This window comes from Erigeron canadensis, chromosome 2 (genome assembly GCF_010389155.1).
Source record: "Erigeron canadensis isolate Cc75 chromosome 2, C_canadensis_v1, whole genome shotgun sequence".
Lineage (NCBI taxonomy): Eukaryota > Viridiplantae > Streptophyta > Magnoliopsida > Asterales > Asteraceae > Erigeron > Erigeron canadensis.
The window spans coordinates 30,593,424-30,612,120 of record NC_057762.1 but is presented as its reverse complement, the minus strand read 5'-3'; the positions used below and the strand labels follow the sequence as shown (position 1 = coordinate 30,612,120).

The following is an 18,697-nucleotide window of genomic DNA, read 5'->3' as shown; positions in this document are numbered from 1 at the left end:
TTACCGTATCTATCAAAAAAAACCTTTTTAATTTAATCATTATTATTGAATTGATAGACAAATTCAAATTCATAAAGATCTCACTTAAAATTATTATTAGCTTTGAAGATTTTTATCAAGTGAATCAAAGCCCAGAAAAAAAATCATCAAAACATAATTCGATCCAACTCGATTCTAATAAATTTTATTTTGCTTGATATCGAGACCTTTTAAGTTTCACTATATATCCGTAAACAAATAAAGATATTTTCAAGTGAAGACTCTGTGTATCTCAATTCTCATATAAAAATATTGCTTAAATATCTCCACATTTTTATGTTAAATGAAGAAATAGTTTTGAGCTATTTCAATAGATTTGTTTTTGATGTACAATACATGGTTTAATCAATTTTTTTGTGATCATTTCTTAACTATTATCGCCTTATCGGTTCATGGCAAGATGTTCATCAACAAGGTTTTGAACCTAGATTTCTTCCAAGCCCTAGATTTCTTCTTAGACTATGTAGTAGACCATCTTAAAAATCATTCACAAGTGTTCTTAAAAAATTCCCAAAAAGGAAAGAAATATTAATTAAAGAAAAAAAAGACAGTCAAAAACTAACTTTGGTGATGCATATATGTATCCAATATTGGGACCAACTCTATTTCCAATTCCCTCCCAACCCATCATCATTTATCTCTCTCACACAAACAATCATCTTTTTCTGTAAAACAATGGTGGGTTCCATGGCGGTTCTTGGCAGAGCTCCGCCTCTTCCACCGTCAACCACCACCAGGTATTCCGGCAATAATGTCTGCCTTCTTCACCATCACCCCCATTTCAGAAACCCATTAAAAAGATCAAATTTTTACACTTCAAAACTCTCTTACACTTCAATAAATCCCTCATTTGAAGCGAAACGATACCGTTTTAGACCAAACCCTTGTCTTGATTCTGATATCCCAAACCCACTTCACCAAGATAACAATGATCAAAATGAGGTATTACATTGATAAAAAGTTTCAAACTTTGATATCTTTTTATGTATAACTGAAGTTTTTTGATACTAAAGTTTTAAACTTTGATCATTTCTTTGGTATTTTTGTATTAATCTTTTAATTTGTTTTGATTATTTTTGAAGGTATGTAGGAAGAATTTGCAGCAATGGGATTCCTTGACTGCAAAATTTGCTGGAGCTGCAAATGTTCCTTTTTTGTTGCTTCAGTTGCCTCAGATTGTGCTTAATGCTCGGAATCTTTTGGCCGGAAATAATGCTGCCCTTTTCGCTGTTCCGTGGCTGGTATGTGTTTGTCTTGTCTTGTTTTGTTTTAGTTACTCTTTATGGCTGTGTTTTGTGTTTGGTCTTTGATGTTTGGAGTTTAGTGATTGACATTATGTTTTGAAAGTGATTATGTGATATGAATTAATCGGAATCCAAAAATTAAGGTGTTTTGAAATTGGGATATATCGGTTTGGTGGAGATTGTCTGATTAATACATTTGCAAAATGTAACATTTTGGTAAACCATCCGAAAAAGTGATATGTGCGGCCTATTTCTTAGAGAAAAAAACACAGTTTTGAAGAGCAGATTTAGGTCTGCAGCCTGCTTTTGCAAACTTGGTTTATTAACCGCAATACTGTTCAGTAAACTTAATCGTAGACACTCTTTAGGTGAAGTTGTGATTGACATGTGTAATGACCTTATATTTATCAGATTGTCAGAATAAGTTTGTTTGCAGCTATTGCTCAACTGATGAACCAAAATTGATTATTTTACCCCTAAATAATTGGATCTGAGTTCGCGATACCAAATATTGGAAAGTGATTATCTGACATTTGAAAACAAACTAACCAGATAAAAACCTTTTAAGTGATAATGCCAAGCGTCCACGTAATAGTTCATGTTTGCTCATAGATATTTTCAAATGATCACAGGGAATGTTTACTGGACTTCTTGGAAATCTTTCGCTGCTATCTTATTTTGCGAAAAAAGGAGAGACTGAAGCAATGGTGGTTCAGACTTTGGGAGTTGTATCAACATATGCAGTTATTGTTCAGCTTGCCATGGCTGGATCCATGCCAGTGCCACAGTTTACTGCCACATCTGTGGTGGTTGCTTGTGGTCTGCTTATTAATTTCTTGAATTATTTTAAGTTGCTCAATCACAATATCTGGAACATTTGGGAGGATTTCATTACTGTTGCTGGCCTCTCTGCACTTCCACAAGTAATAATATGCTTTCTTTAATCTTTATAATTGTCCTTTTTCCGGAAAATAGCGATGAGTGTGAATGTCTCATTTATATACGTTTGATACAGGTTATGTGGTCAACCTTTGTACCTTATGTTCCAAACAGCATCTTGCCTGGAATAATTTCGTTTTTGATAGCTGTGGTGGCTGTCGTCATGGTGAGCAATTCTTAGAAACAGTTGTGTTTTTTGATAAAGTATTGGCAATGAGCAACCAGAACTTGCTCCTTATAATTTGATAAAGTATTGGCAATGAGCAACCAGAACTTGCTCCTTATAAGTATATGGGTACATAAATTAATTTATAACTGAAATCCATAAATTAACCTTATGCAACTTGATTTAAGCTTGACATTAACGGGTTAGCTCTAGATACTATAAGATAGCTGTTTCATAAGACCTTTTTTTTGGAGAGATCATCTTTCATAGAAGTTATTTTAGTAGTTAGTCTTCATACAATAATTACTGATCTTCATCTTTACCTCTGTGTATCTGGAATTGAGGTAACAGTTTTTAACCCATTTATATGCTAATGGGTAGCAATTCGGGTTATGTCTTATCTTGGATGGGTCAAACGGATTACAAACGGAAACGAGTCAAATGGGTCGAGCAGAATGAAGGTCATCCAAAATATAAATTTATATTTAACAGATGAAATGGGTTAAGCTATTAGAGTACACTAGAATGGAAACCGGTCAAATGAGTCAAGCGGATCGAAAGCCATCCAAATACCAAAATGTTTCCCCTCTTTGCCCTTACCAAATAAGCACCCAATTGGTTAGAACACGCACGCCTGTGAGACTTTAACCCGCCCATGTCCCGGATGAATTTTTTTTTTAAGGACATGGTTGCTTGAATATTTGGAAACTATTAGAACAGGGCCAAAATTGTCTTAGATGTTCTATGTCTTGTATAGTTGACTTTCTTAAGTTGCATGACATATGTCTGCAGGCTCGAATTGGCAAACTTCCTGAACAGGCCACCAATTTTGTTAGATCGTTATCTGGATGGACGGCTACACTTCTCTTCATGTGGATGCCTGTGGCACAAATGGTAGCACATATCAGTCTCATGAATTTTTGTACATGAAATTAATACACAAAAACAGGCATATGTATAAAGTTTTTGTTTGAATTTAGTTTTCTGACAAATACTGGTTACCAACAGTGGACGAATTTCTTAAATCCTGAAAATATCAGAGGTTTGTCATCTTTCTCAATGCTGCTCGCCATGACTGGAAACGGACTCTTGATTCCTCGTGCACTCTTTGTCAAGGATCTCATGTGGTATACTTTTTTTTGCATCATCATTCATCTTTCTAGCTTTTCCTTCCCATTATGATAGTTTTCTCAAATCTCAAATACAAAACCATGTTGAATACTGCATGGACATATTCGAGATGATAATGGGTATATTCAACGCCTTTTGTGCAGGTTCACTGGTTCATGTTGGGCATCTTTCTTCTATGGTTGGGGAAACCTTATATGCATGTACCTGTAAGTAGATCCATAAAAACCATGCAATATTTAAGCATTACAAATTAGCTAATTCTTTTAAAAATTTAGTATTAATGATCATTATGGATCCAGATGTGAAAGTATCAGCAAGGAGTTCTTCGCGGCTGCAACGGTTGCCTTGTTTCTTTGGATAGGTTTACCCTTGAACTATTTGTTGCATACTAGTCTTGTACTCAATGGATGTTTGTGTGTGCATTTTCAAAGTGATTATCATTATCTGAAAAAGAGATTATTAACTTTTTGGCTGTATCTTTAAGGCTGATCATTTTGTCCTTTTACGTGCCAGGGTTTGCGCTATGGAGTGACAGTAAGGCGTATGGACATGGTTCACCACTGACTTCTTTAAAGGTGTTGTTATTAGGATCTTAGAACATTTGCAGTAGAATTATGTGCTCAAAAATCTTGCGTGGAAATGCTCAGAAAGTTGGGTACTTTATTGCCATGACATCAAATGGCATAACACGCACCTCTCTATGGTTTATAGAGATGGCAATTGGCCTAGCCGATCCACAAGCTCAAATTTATGCATCAGGTCTTCGAAGAGGAAGTATAGTGTAGAGTGTAGACAAACATTGGTTCAAATAACGATTATATATAGTATCATTACAATGTGTAAAGTCGCTAAGTTTTATATGGGTGTGTAGGTAGGTTAGGTTGCTAGTGCCCTAATTGTAAACATGTTACTTTTTACAATGAAATGTGTCTAGTTTCAGTTACTGTAGTTGGGGTTATTTGTTTTCTGCTTGCTGTAATTCTGCTGTTTATTGTTCATTATCCCTGTGACATTTATCTGAAAATAAGTTACTGGAGCAACACTTGAACATGATAGTGGGATTCTACATTATCTTGTTAATAAGTTGTAACTATATTCCAAAGTACAAACACAATCTTCCATAGTTATTGGGAGATGATACATATTACTATTAAGCACATTAAGTGCTAAAATAGTTGCTCTTATTATAAAATTTAAAGATCAACTTTTGTAGTAATATTTTTAGGGAAATGCTTAAATTCAGCAATACAGCCCTAAAGGCTGTATTTAACGTGCATATAAAAACTTGTACTTTCCATATTAAAAACCCGCCCCCTGATTTTAATGGTAAATATACAAACAATTTATGCACCTTAAATACAGCCTTAAGGGCTGTATTTAGCAAACCCCATATTTTTAATACATGTTAACTATTGCCCTTTATGTTGCATTTAACATTTTCTTAAAATTTATTGTTTTAAATATTATTGAAAACAAAACAGTCAGTGTATAACCTCAAACATTATATCTTTTCAGGCTATAAAATTAGTATGACAAAGGTAATGTGGCCTATTATGCTTGTACATTTAAATTAGCTTGTACATTTAATTAAAAGAAATAACTTATCAGTGGATAAATGAACATAAAAGTATGTTTACGTGTAACACCCCAAGAATTTTAAGGTAAAAGAAATTAACCCCCTTTTTATAGTTTGATATTAAATTAATTTCCTAGTATTTCATTTTTGAATGTGGGGTTAATTTAGTTGGAACTTTAACGGATAGCGGGTAAAATACCCACAAATTAAGAGATGGGTCGTGGCAAGTCATGAAGGTGCCAGCCAACTCTCTTTGAATTGAGTCATAATCCACTATTACTCTTTTCTTCCCCCATCATTTTCTTCATGCAATCTTCTCAATTTCATTACAAAATCAAAGTCTAATTCTCTCTAATTCAAAAAGGGAAATCATCCACAATAATCATCACCATCAAATAGTCTTTATTCAAGAATTGAAAGTTAGGGTTTGAGAGGTGTGTGGTGGTGGCCGAATTTCAAAAGGGAAGAGGGAGAATTTTCCAATTAAGTCTTGAATTTGCTTTTGTTGTGAGGTATTGATTTCCCCTAACCTAACTTTTATATTTCTTTTTGGAATTAGGGTTCATAGAGTGAACCAATTTGGGGATTTTTGATAGAAAATTTTATCATGGTGATTTCTCCCCAATTCCTTAGATAACCTAGTTTGTCATTGAGTTATGTGTTAACTTTGACTATGAAAATGATAAGTTCATGTGATAATTTTAGTTCTTGAGAAAAGATGAGTTTTGACTAGGTATGGAATTGTTGATGAAAATGGTAGGTTGAACTATCTAGTGTTATTGTTAAAGAAAATGGGACTCAATAACAAATGGGTTGGGTTTTGGGTGTAAGAAGGCTAGTGATTAAGAATGACTAGGTTGAGCTAGCCAAGTGTGAATATAAGCTTATACCTTGTATGTTGATCATAGGTTGAAGTTGCTTGTGCTTTACCGTTTATTTGAGTTATTGTGCGAGTGCGGAGGAGGTGAGTATATTTGCATACTTTTATGTTTATGTTGTTGTCCATGTGTGGAAAGACCACCATGTTGAAGTTGATGTCCATGTGTGGAAAGACCACCATGTTGAAGTTGATTGTCCATGTGTGGAAAGACCACCATGTTGAAGTTGTGAAACTATATGTGTTTAGGGTGCAAGGTGAGCAAGTAAATATAACATGACGATGTTATAGGTTACTTGTGATAGTCCTTGTACTTTGCCCTCCTTCGTAATCGTAATTGTATGCAATTATATTCACTAAGCCTTGGTTATGTTTTAGTTGTTTTACCTTTTATAGGTAGTTCCGGAAGAAGGAACTAGAATTGTTGATTTGAAAGTGTTGATATAGAGCTTGAAGTGGTAGAAGTTGATTTTGGGAAGCTTGAAGGTAGAATGGCTCTTGATGTAGATAACTAGACATCCCACCTCATCTATGGCTCTTAATATTGGTTTGGTTGTTTTGAAATGCTTTGGTTCAGTTGGTTTAAAACAGATTTCAGTTTGTAAAGGGGTCATGATCGAGCCAAAGCTTTTGGAAAGAAAAACGTAATCATTTTGGTTAATTATCCATGTTGTCTTTGACCCAGTTGATGGGTAATGTGGTTTGGTTGATGAAAAGATGTTCAAATATGTTGTATAGATGTACTTATCAAGTTAATGTTCAGTTATGGTATTTGCAAAGTTTGGAAATTGTGTTGTCATGTTTTAGCTTTGAGTTCTTGGGCCTGTATGCTGAATTAAGCTGCAGGTTTTGGTCAGAAAGTTCCCACTGCGGCGTAGTGGGAGTACGTCAACCCCACTGCGGCGCAGTGGGGGTATTTTCCCTTGCAGGTCAGAAGAATCCCACTGCGGCGCAGTAGGGGTATTTAAAAAAAAAAAAAAAAAACTTTGTTCGTAATTTCAGATTATCGAGTCTTGTTCCTTTCATCACGGCTTTTCATAAAGAAATTTGACTTACTCGTGTTCGTTCATTCGTTAATGTTCATGAACGAACACAAACAAATAAACAAACATGGAAGCATTAGAATTCAAAATCAACATACAAAACATCTATATTTCCAAAAAGCCATTTGACATGCTTAATTATTATTCTTGTAATATACATTCAACTATGTTTCACATCTTTCGCTAACCCAAATGAAAATTCAAATATCTGTCCTACATTCATTCCATAAGGACCATGTCAAACAAGGCATGCTTAATTGTGATTCTTGTAAATATACATTCTAACTATCTTTTTTTTTTTTTTTTGATATATAGGTAATAGGTATATCTGAATATAAATTATTATTTTTTTTAATTTTCTAATAAACAAGTCATTATATAGAAATATTTATTCATACTCAAAACACAACCCAAATATGCATAGTCGTGCCAAAAAAAAAACCGATCGAAAAAAACCAAAAGCCAAACCCAATCCAAATCGGGGTTGACCAAACCGGTTCGGGTTTTGAAAACATCGATGGTTTTACATTGGTTGGGTTTTTAGGTCCTTGGATCGGGTTAAAAATGGTTGAGATTGGGTCGGGTGTGACTTTGAGGGGAAAAAATTGAAAAAATCCTGGAAAAAAAACTAGTCCACCTTTGACCAAAACTCGTTCCAAACCGGTTTCGGATTTGGTCAAACCGTGTTTCCATGGATCAAAACCGGTTCGCATCGGGTCAATATTTGGGCTTGGGCACGACTAAATATGCCTATGTCAAGAATTAAACCTTGGTATATTTCCAAACGGTAAAAACTACTACCAACTACCAAGTGGGCTAATCCTACATAAACAACTATCTAGATCTGTAAATAAGCATAATAATAATAATGTATATAAAGGAACATATACAAATATAGATATAAATAAACAAACACTCACACATACATCCATGAGTTTATTATTTTATATTCGATTATTTTTTTATGATAAATTTAGGCTCAACCTTTTTATATAACGATCTCCAATTTCTTAAAAAACTCATACAAATAAAACCCTTATCTTTATTCTAGTTCATATCAAAATTTAAACCTAATAGTCTAATACCTTTCGGTTTCAATTTAGTTTTTAACTAGAAAAACGCCCTATATATTCATTCATCACGCATTAAAAAGTTTTCTTCTAATTATAATATTATTTAATATAGTTAAGAAAAACATACGAGTGAGGCATCTCCCCGGTAAAGTAAACATCTGAATCGGAAAATAACTTTTTCACTTAACCAACAACACCAAAAGGCGCACATATACATACAGACACTGATACATATATATGATATATATATATATAGAGAGAGAGAGGGGGGAGAGAGAGGCATGATCCATCATCGTCAACTACCGAATCAAATTCCGATAAATTAGGAGAAAAATATATATATAGAGAGAGAGGGGGGGGGGGAGAGAGAGAGAGATCTGAGGGAGGGGGGGGAATGGGTTGGGGATGGGGATATACGAAGGAACAGTGGCAGGAGGTTCGCTGATAGTGTTAGGATGGGGAGGTCTGTGGTTTTTAAATCAAAGACTTTACAAAGAATACGAAGAGAAACGTCTTCTGGTTCAGATCATATTCAGCGTTGTTTTTGCCTTGTCTTGTAACCTCTTTCAGCTCGTGCTTTTCGAAATCATTCCCATTCTTTCCAAAGAGTAATCATCTTTCCCTTCTTTTATTTTTTAATTCATACATACAATTGTGTATAATGTAGTAGATGCATCAAATGTTTTACGGGACTATTTTATTGTTGTAAGGTTATGTTCGGTTCGTTTACAGCCCCACACCTAGTAGGATTATTGATGGACATGTTATATAGTGAAAATAAATAAATTTGTTTAGGCGCATTTATGTTTAGTTTTTATTCAGGGATATAATGATACTTACATATGCCAGTGCCCAACTTTCACATTCTTGATTATCAGTATAATTGAGCTGTAAACTACATTTACGTCAATTCTTTTATTGTTCTTACTTTTTGTAGGGCGAGATGGATAAACTGGAAGGTGGATCTATTTTGCCTTATAACATTATTGGTCTTCATGTTGCCTTATTATCACTGCTACTTGATGCTTTGCAATAGTGGTACGTAATACTTGAGAATGCACTTCTAAGGCCAGTATTCGTAATTAGCTCACTCTGGATGGTCATTTTCTCATATTCCCTTCAAACTCTTTTTTTTTTTCAAGACGGAGGGGCTGTGATATATAAGCATGTCAACATTGGCATAATCACCTTCCATATCTTTTTTTGCAATCCGCTTGAATAAAGTTTCCTCCGAAAAAACATAAATATTTAAAGTATTTAAGAATGTTAAATTTGATCTATATCAATCCTACAAGAAGCTATGGAAACATCCTTATCAAGTTTTTACTTTTCACGGATTGTAATGATTCTGTGAAAAAATTACTTTCCATGCCCTTTTATATATGCTATTCAGTAAACCTTACTTCTGTATGTCAGGTGTGAGCAAGCGACGTGCTGCAATTGGAGCAGTCCTGTTCTTATCTGCATTTCTATATGCTTTTTGGCGATTGGGGATCCATTTTCCCATGCCTTCACCTGATAAAGGTTTTAATCTATGTTTTTTGATCTATATTTTTTGCATCCTCAGGTCATTACTGGAAAAGAATATCAATGTAGTCTGATGGGCGTTGTCAGGCTTGTCCAGAAATGTTATACTGTCTTGAAATATGTTTTCTTCTTCTTCTTCTTTGTTTTGTAATCTAAAGTTTGTTCAGTAATGCCAGACAATATAAACTAACATATTGCACGAAAGGTTATTAGTAAAGCAAGCTTTTGTTTGTCTATCTGAACCCTTTTAGTGCTCCACTAATCTAAAGAATGTGGAAGTTGGGATCCTGTTCTGTTTTAAACTTGGCATGCTAACGTACTTGAAGGAAGAGTTCACGAATTTTGAACATTCAAATTGCTAATACTTTGGAACCTGGGACTCCAAAAGGATGTCTCAGTTATAATTTGATGCTTCTTTGATGGATTATGGTTTGTTTGTTGGTGTTTTATATTTCTCAAGCTGTACTTCTGTCTTGTCATGTCCAATTTGCATCTTCATGGGAGGATGCAAATTTTCAAACATATTTTAGCATGCTAACAAGATGCTTCTTTTTCTTTTTCGGTAGTTTCACTTGCATCATATCAGTTTAGGGAGAGTACCGATTGATATTTCAATGTTCTAATTGTAATGCATCTTCTCAGGATTTTTCACTATTCCACAGCTCGTCAGTAGAATTGGTGTAATTGGTGTAACTGTTATGGCTGTCTTATCTGGATTTGGAGCAGTGAACTTACCATACAGTTATTTATCTCTCTTCATTCGGTAAGATATCGTTGAAGATATAAGATTCCAATCAATGCAAGTGGAAAAGGCCAAAAGTATTAAGAAATGATTAGTGCTTTAGCTTGTATTTAGAACTCCTTGCTAACATCTCTTCTTCATTTTTTTATATGTTGATTAGTGCTGTAGCTGACTTTGTGGTCTTTTATATGCTAAATTGCTGATTAATTATATGAGATTTGTCATTCTTTTTTGATAAAATCATTAGAATTAAGGCTTTTTGTAATACTTCCTACCAATAACAGCTTATTATACCAACAAAATAAAACTTTATCATTTTCTGTGGGGCCTAGCCTTGGAGTAGTTTGCTACTGGATCTTATGTAGCCGTTCTTTGTTCATTTCTGTTTGTAGTACTGATCAATCTATCATCTTCGTCTCTCAAATTTCTTATTTGTTACATTGTTAAAGAGAAATCGAAGAAACAGAAATCAAGGCTTTGGAAAGACAATTAATGCAGTCAATGGAGACCTGTATTGCTAAGAAAAAGAAAATCATTCTTAGTCAAATGGAGATGGAACGAGTTCAAGGGCAAGAAGAGGTTTGATTATCTGTCTTTTGAGTTCAAATAATTGTTGATTGATATAAGTTAGCTATTTACCATTGATTAGGGTACAAACTGTTCTCCAACCTCAATAGCTTTTATCATTAGTTTGATTTTTGAAAAGTTTCAGCTAAAATTATTTTTTGATTGATAACTAATTTTGATGCTTTCATTTGATTCATCTTCTTGGCTAGAACATAGAGTGAAGAGGCGGAAATGGGTATTAGTAATGTGTGTAGAGCAAAAGAATGCTCTTTTTTACTAATGTGCATATCGCCATATTTAACTCAAAATTCTTTGTGAGAACACAAAAGTGACAAAACCATCTCAAGGCCAAGATCTTAAAAGCTCCAAATGTTAACTTTACATCTTCAGTTTGTTAATGAATGTTTTGGTGTATAGCCCATGATTATTTGGCATATATGTGGGTTTTGATTTTAATTTGCCTCCATTAGATGCTCTTGACCTGCTATTTTAGGAAAATCTGGATTCACTTATTATTTCTGAATGTCATAGTCAAAGTCTAATCTCTGATGTTCTATGTTGAATGGCTGGACCCTCAAGTAACTTTGAATCTTTTCTTAATGATATATGTGATATTCAGTGCACTTGTTTATTGCAGAGTTATAAGACCGGATCCTTTTTCAAGCGGATTGTTGGAACAGTTGTGCGTTCTGTGCAGGATGACCAAAAGGAACAAGGTTTGAGTGAATCACATTCTCAATGTCTCAATGATATAGCCCCTCTTGAGAAATAAAACAGTAGATGAATGTATTGTTTACCGCCTTAAAAATATATCCATGTAGTTGTAAGGATGGGAAGGTTGGTCATTTAAACCAAATCTGAACTATTCTGTGTGTATATCCGTATCAAGACCTCTGATAATCTGCTCTTCTCTATCTGAAATTACCTTCTTACATGGACCATTTTTCTATCTTGTAAATTTGTACTGCTAATTGTGAGTTTTAACCAATTTATTGTTGCTTCTTGGTAAAAAAAAAAGGTTTCCTTTTAGCTAGTATGCTCTTGTGTTCTTATTTGACTCAAGTATTTTATCATTGTTTCCTGTTGAAGATATTAAAGGCATGGAATCGGAAGTTCAAGCTTTAGAAGAGCTCTCAAAACAGCTATTCTTGGAAATTTATGAGCTTCGGCAAGCTAAGGTATATCATGCTTTTTGCTCTTTGAATCTATGGCTTAAACCCATATCGACATGATCAGTAACCAAGATTAGAACTTATTCAAAGTTTCAGCATTAAATATTCATACATGTATATTGCAAGATAAGGTCTCCATATCTGTTGCACTTTTTGTTGCTTCCCTTTTTGGCTACTTCAGTTAACCCATAATATAATTTTGCAACATGATTAGGAAGCTGCTGCATATTCTCGAACCTGGAAAGGTCACTTGCAGAACCTACTTGGCTATGCATGTTCAGTATATTGTGTCTATAAAATGATAAAGGTATCAATGCTCAAACCTGTCTTAAATTTCCACTGTTGTATTTCCATTTTATTTTAGTGTCAGCATTATATGATAGTTAGTCTATTTGTTATAAAGTGATTCCATTCATCTGATCTTTTTAATTGGATTATGCAGTCCTTGCAAAGTGTTGTCTTCAAGGAGGTGCACGTCTTTATCTTATTACTTAATTAAATTATTACTTACTATTGTTATTTTGTCACTATTATTTGTTTGCGCACTTGTGCTATTAGATTTCTGCTCCTAATATTTTAGTATTGGCCTCTTTCACAGTCTGGCTCAGTTGACCCTGTGACCAGGACAATCAGCATATCCTTGCAGTTTTTTGACATAGGCATTGATGCAGCATTATTGTCTCAGGTTCATTTTACTGCTTATGTGTTGAAGCTCATCAATTTAGTTTACTTATCTCTATGAGCATATTAAATGATAAACCTTAGTGAAAAATAATGAATGGCTTTTGCTATAGGCATTGCTCTTATAGGTGCCAAGTTCATTCCATGATGCGGGTATGTTTTGTCAAGTAGTCAATGGGCAAATTTAAATTAATCTAACTTAAAAGGAAACTGATCAAACAGAGTAGGAAATTGCCCAAATAATGCATAAAACCTCTTAAAAAGTTGAAATCATATAAGTTATGCAAGCATATTCGACAAACGAGTTATCTATCTATACTATCTAATAAAACAAATCACCCTTTTTTTCCCTTAATTTTTCAGCCTTTAAAAAACCATAAATACCCCTCTCTTTTATTCACTAATTTAACATCTCTACCAAAATATATCAATAATACCCTCAATGAAATAATTTACAATATAGATCCATCAACCCCTAAAATAACTACACTACCACCTTTAACATCAATTACTTTTACTTTTACCACCATCGCCGTCCCCCCGCCGCCCCACCACCACCTCCGCCACCCGAAGCCGCCATCACTACCCCCACCGCCGCCGCATTGTGCGGGCATAAGTCTAGTGTTTATAGAAGTTAACATCTAAAATTTTTTGGATAAATTCAATCATGGCCAACCCAACCAACACAAACCCAAAGAGTACATATTTTGACCCAAACTCATTTGGTCTGATTATGTCATGACTCATGAAGGCTATGTATTTTGCACGCCTATTACTACCCTCCCTATAACAAAGGATACAGGTAGTTTCAAATGTCAACATTTTAATCTTTGATTGTTGGTTTTGTATCTGTTTTGACTTAAAGATTGGTTTATTCATTATTATACCATTGTTTAGAACTAATTATGACATCATCCTTCTTCCCTTCTTCCTACTGTACAGTATATATCCCTCTTGTTCATTGGAATGCTGGTTGTGATATCTGTTCGTGGATTCTTGAATAATCTGATGAAGGTAATCCTGGTTCCTCAGTTTTCGATTGAATGTTATTTTTAATTGTCATAAAATGGGATCTTTTTTATGATTGACTTTTATTTTACTTGTGTTGTAGAATGAGATATTTTTTTTAAATTAACGAGACTAAGCAAACTAGATATAACAAAAGCATTGAAGTTATTATGATGGCCTGTGTAATTAATTGCTTCATTTTTCTGCATGCAGTTCTTCTTTGCGGTTTCTCGAGTTGGTAGTGGATCCTCTAGCAACGTTGTGCTTTTCTTATCTGAAATCATGGGGATGTATTTTGTATCTTCAATTCTTCTGATTAGAAAAAGCTTGGCAAATGAGTACAGGTATGCTCATCATTTGATAACTGTGAACTTTATCTGGATGTTGATTGAAATCAATAGAGCTTGAATTATATTACCTGATTATTTTAAGTGCTCATTGATCATGCCACAGTCTTTCCCATATTATTTCCCTTGCTTTATTTACCACTCTCAACCGATTGTAAAGGGCACCTTCCAATCCGTTCACTTATATATGGTTTGATTTGGGTCAGATCAAAAAATTTAGCTAAATCAACCAGCTCAAACCGGTTCAAACTATTTATGATTAAAGATTTCGAATAGGATTGTAGCATTTTTGTTTTTATAACGCAATAGTTATTTTATTAAAAATATGGACCAAAAGAGTGCAAGTAGGTCAACTTGGCCTATTTTGACCAATATTGGAATATGACTCGTGTACTCACAACCCGTTTGACTGGTTACCCACCCGTTCGTTTTTCCAATCTTGTCACCTCGACCTCTTTATAAAGCCCCAAACTAAATGACTACAATATGTTACTCCATTTCATTAGTTTTTTTCTTGCTACCCTTTTGCAGAGTAATCATTACAGACGTATTGGGTGGAGACATTCAGTTTGATTTTTACCATCGGTGGTTTGATGCTATTTTTGTGGCTAGTGCTTTCCTGTCTCTGCTTTTGCTGTCTGCACATTACACATCTCGACAAACTGAGAAACACCCAATTGATTGATCAAGTTTCGTAGTGCATACAGTGTGTTGTAGTTTATAATACGGTAGTCTCATCTTTCCCTTTCACAACGTAATAGGAAATATACAAACAATAGATACACTTATGGTGTTAGCCTCAGTTTTGTACCATGATTAATTGGAGGATTGACCTTTCCATGTAATTTAGGTTAACGTATATGATTGAATGAGTAGCTACTTTCTTATGTTGTTATTTGAGTATGTATGCAATATGGGGTGCAAAATTGCTCTTGCTTCACGCCTACTTGGGAGCAGTGGGTTCTTACAATCATTAGGGTCTGAATCGTTAATCACCATAGTAATTAGGGGCTAGAAACTGGAAACTTGCTGGTCATTCTTTTGATAAAAGAAAGTGCAATGAGTTCAAGTCATAACAATAGTTTTCTAGTATACGTCAAATACTCATCTAGATGTGTAGACATCTTTTTGTTACAACTAGTCACTTGCAGGCGCATTGCAACAGTGTGGTGGTGATGACGGTGACAGTAGCGGTGTGGTTATTAATGTAAAAGTAATTGATGTAGAAAGAGGTAGGATAGTTATTTTAAAGGTTGATGGATGTATATTTTAATAATTTTATTAAGGTTATTAGAGGTATATTATATGAAGATATTCAAATTAATGAATAAAAGAAAGCGGAAATTTGGATATACCAAGTTCTTTTTTGAGAAAATGAGAAGTATCAAATGCGTTCTGAGGTAGTATAGAAGTATAGATGTTAGATGTGTCAAAACCCGGCTTGACCTATGCAAACCTGAAACCCGACAGTGCGACAAAATAAAACTTGTTACCCCTAGCAGGTAGATTGGGTTCAGGCGGGTTCTGTTCGGTTCTCGGGTTTAAGGGACATTTATTTATCATGCTTCAAAACTAGGTCTAGCCTGAATGCTGACCAAATAAATACTTGGTGCTGAACCATATCATTCAGTTGAAATCAAACACAACCTAAGACCTAAGTATTAAATGATCAAGATACTTAAAATAATCATAAGTATTGTTTTGCGGTGCTAAATTTTAATGTAAATAAATTGGTGACCCTATGTATACTGTGTATACTTTGGCACAAGCTTTTCGAGAGATTTTCAGGAGCTTTAGCTTTTTATTTTAAACTAAAAGCTCCTAAAATATTAAAAGCTATGTTTGGATGCAAATAGCTTTAGCTTTTATTTGAAAGAAAAAGCTCCAAAATCAAACGCTACTTGAAGTTGCGTTTCAGGAGCTTTAGCTTTTCGAATAAGCTTTTAATCTTTGAAACTACACAAATAACTCTTGAAGTTGCAGCTACAGCTATCATACCAAACACTTTTAGAAAATAAAAAGCTACATCTTACAACTCTAATTAAAAGCTACAGCTTATAACTCTAACTAAAAGCTACAAGCTACAGCTACAACAACTTTTGCCAAACATAACCTTCATGTTATACAAAAATGGCTTATAAATCAAGTATAGAACAAATATAGTGATTGCCATACTTGATGAGGTATAGGTGGTCATCGATGATTGCCTGTACACTGAATATTGGTATATACTCTATAAAGTACATATTAGATTTAAATCTTGCGTTTTTATATATACTCTATTAAGTATTAGATTTAATTTCGGCGTACGCATGCCTGTTAAATAAATTTTGTGTTTAATACATCTGACAAGGAGAAATAGTTAACATTTGAGTAAAATGTATTTTTTTTCTAATAAGATTATTTTTTTCGAACATTCAATCAGGATATGACATTAGGAAAACTTCACCATATAATGGTGAAGCCTTGTACACACCCTATATAATGACATGTTGACCATAGACCATTACAAATATTTAAAAGGAAAAACCCCAAGATTTATCATTTATAAGGATTAAACTCAAAACCTTGTATAAAACTAAAAATACCTCTAAACAGCTGGCGATATTATGTTTTATAGATACTAATTATAGATAATATGTTTCATAACCACGAATTCACATTCCTTTAGCAGTTATTGATACTAATTAATTAGGGAAATGATAGATTTTCTTAACTATCTTCCTAATAAACTTTTTAACGATACATTTGGTAAAATCAAGAGATGCGAATAGGTTGTAAAGTTAGTGCAATACCCATATTATGTTTTGGTGATTTTAGAAGATTTTTTTGAAAGATCTTTTGAAAAATTAATCATTTTTCAATTAATTTTTGGTTAGTGGATCATGACATTATGATGACATAAAAGAAAATTATTAGCCAACCTGAATACTTAAGGGCAGATGGAGTCACGACTGGTTGAGGGCGGGTTGGCCTAACCCGTTGGGAAACGTCGTCACTGCTATGAAGGGTTGCAGGCGGGTTGTTGTTGGGCGGCTTAAGAACCTTGCGAAAGAGATAGAGGGTTGAGGAAGATTGGAACGTTGGCTACAACATTATTATCATTAAATATAGAGCTGACCCACTTTTTTTTAGAAAAATACACTTGACTGGCCTTTTTTTTTTTGCTTTTGTTATACTGAAAGTCGATATTATGTATATATACATATAAATCTGATTTGTAGGTGTTTATAGGAAGAAGATGAAAAAATCTTTAACCATAAGTCTTTTTTAAAGTTTTTACTTTATTCCATTAGACTTTTATTTCTAGCATAGTGTGTTGTTATGTGGTTTTTGAATTATGTTTATATAGTTTTTAGTTTAATTTTAAATAAAATGTTCACTTTTTTTGTTAATTGTTTGATTAAATTAAATGAAAAAAAAAAAATTTTGGGAGGTTGAAAAAATTATATTAATACCACGAAAAATTTGGAGTTATGACAAACACACACACACCCCCCCCCCCCCTTCTTAAATTTTTTAATAAAAACGGTTATACTTTGTTTGTTATTTGCCATGGTTCTTTCGAAAATGAATCTGTATATAGTATGGATGAATGTGTGTGTAAATTTGAAATATAGTGAAGTGAAGTATGAATGAATGTGCATGTAAATTTGAAATATAGTGAAGTGAAGTATGAATGAATGTGTGTAATATGATAGTATATATAATGAAGTATGTGTATTGTGTTTAAAAGGAAAAAAAAAAGTAAAAAAATATATAAAACTAGCCGTTCATGTAGCCGTTGCACTGCCTTGGTACTCCAACTTGCAATATACAGTCGAGTGGTCACACCACTCAATTTGACACCACCATGCGTGGTAGAAAGTAGGCGTCGATGTTCATGTGTAATGTCACGTCCATCATTCGTCTATCTTCCACTAGATGTTAACCCTCTAAGATAGGTTTATATAGACGATGTATGGATGATTAAAATTATAAGTGAGGTATAATACTATACGGTTACTAGCTTACCCGTGCAATGCAACGGTGGTGATAATAGCGGCGGTGTGGTGGTGGTGGTGGCGACGGCGACGGTTGGCACTGGTGGTGGCGTGACAGGTGGTGACGTTGTGGTTATTATTGTAAAAATATTTAATGTTAAATGAGTAGTGTAGTTATTTTAAGAGTTGATAGATTTATGTTGTAAATCATTTTATTAAGGGTATTATAGATATTCATTAAAGTTAAAATGGTCATTTCGTATAGAGATAATTTTAAGAGAGGGAGTATGATATTTTTACAAAATAGTAGAGAGTTAAAAAATGAGGTTATTAGAAAAATAAGGTGTGAACAGACAGTCCAAAAAGCAAATTTTTTTATTCTTACAAGTTTTTAATTTATTAATTAAACCGTCATTAAATTTAAATTAATTTTCATCACTATTTTTCTTGCACCCTATTATTTTGACTATCTCTATATATATACACATACACATCATCCTATTTTTTCTGCCCTCCTTCACCATCACAGATAATAAGAATATATGCAAACATACATATAGATATAGAAATATATCTATATAT

At 33.8% G+C, this 18,697-nt stretch overlaps 2 protein-coding genes across 2 annotated transcripts; both read left to right on the top strand.

Annotated features, from left to right (window-relative positions):
- Positions 1 to 608: 608 nt before the first annotated feature.
- On the top strand, positions 609 to 4,462 carry LOC122587383 (maltose excess protein 1-like, chloroplastic). Its single transcript, XM_043759532.1, has 9 exons — positions 609 to 981; positions 1,122 to 1,280; positions 1,916 to 2,206; positions 2,299 to 2,388; positions 3,181 to 3,282; positions 3,397 to 3,515; positions 3,663 to 3,725; positions 3,819 to 3,880; positions 4,033 to 4,462. Exons 1-9 carry the CDS (start codon positions 610 to 612, stop codon positions 4,113 to 4,115), a joined length of 1,341 nt encoding a protein of 446 aa, XP_043615467.1. The 5' UTR covers position 609; the 3' UTR covers positions 4,116 to 4,462.
- Positions 4,463 to 8,482: 4,020 nt separating this feature from the next.
- On the top strand, positions 8,483 to 15,027 carry LOC122587395 (GPCR-type G protein 1-like). The gene is given in 14 exon segments (XM_043759550.1): positions 8,483 to 8,495; positions 8,498 to 8,696; positions 9,026 to 9,126; positions 9,505 to 9,612; positions 10,258 to 10,378; positions 10,807 to 10,936; positions 11,562 to 11,640; positions 12,014 to 12,102; positions 12,311 to 12,403; positions 12,539 to 12,565; positions 12,695 to 12,781; positions 13,720 to 13,791; positions 13,999 to 14,129; positions 14,664 to 15,027. Coding segments are annotated over 14 exon segments (1,404 nt in total). The 3' UTR covers positions 14,818 to 15,027.
- The last annotated feature ends 3,670 nt before the right edge of the window (positions 15,028 to 18,697 follow it).

Bases quoted from the DNA above. Each gene is read 5' to 3' on its own strand.
- LOC122587383 (XM_043759532.1), top strand. From the start codon at position 610: ATGCATATATGTATCCAATATTGGGACCAACTCTATTTCCAATTCCCT. The intron at 982-1,121 runs GTATTACATTGA...TTATTTTTGAAG, and splicing joins ATAACAATGATCAAAATGAG to GTATGTAGGAAGAATTTGCA. The intron at 3,516-3,662 runs GTATACTTTTTT...CCTTTTGTGCAG, and splicing joins TTTGTCAAGGATCTCATGTG to GTTCACTGGTTCATGTTGGG.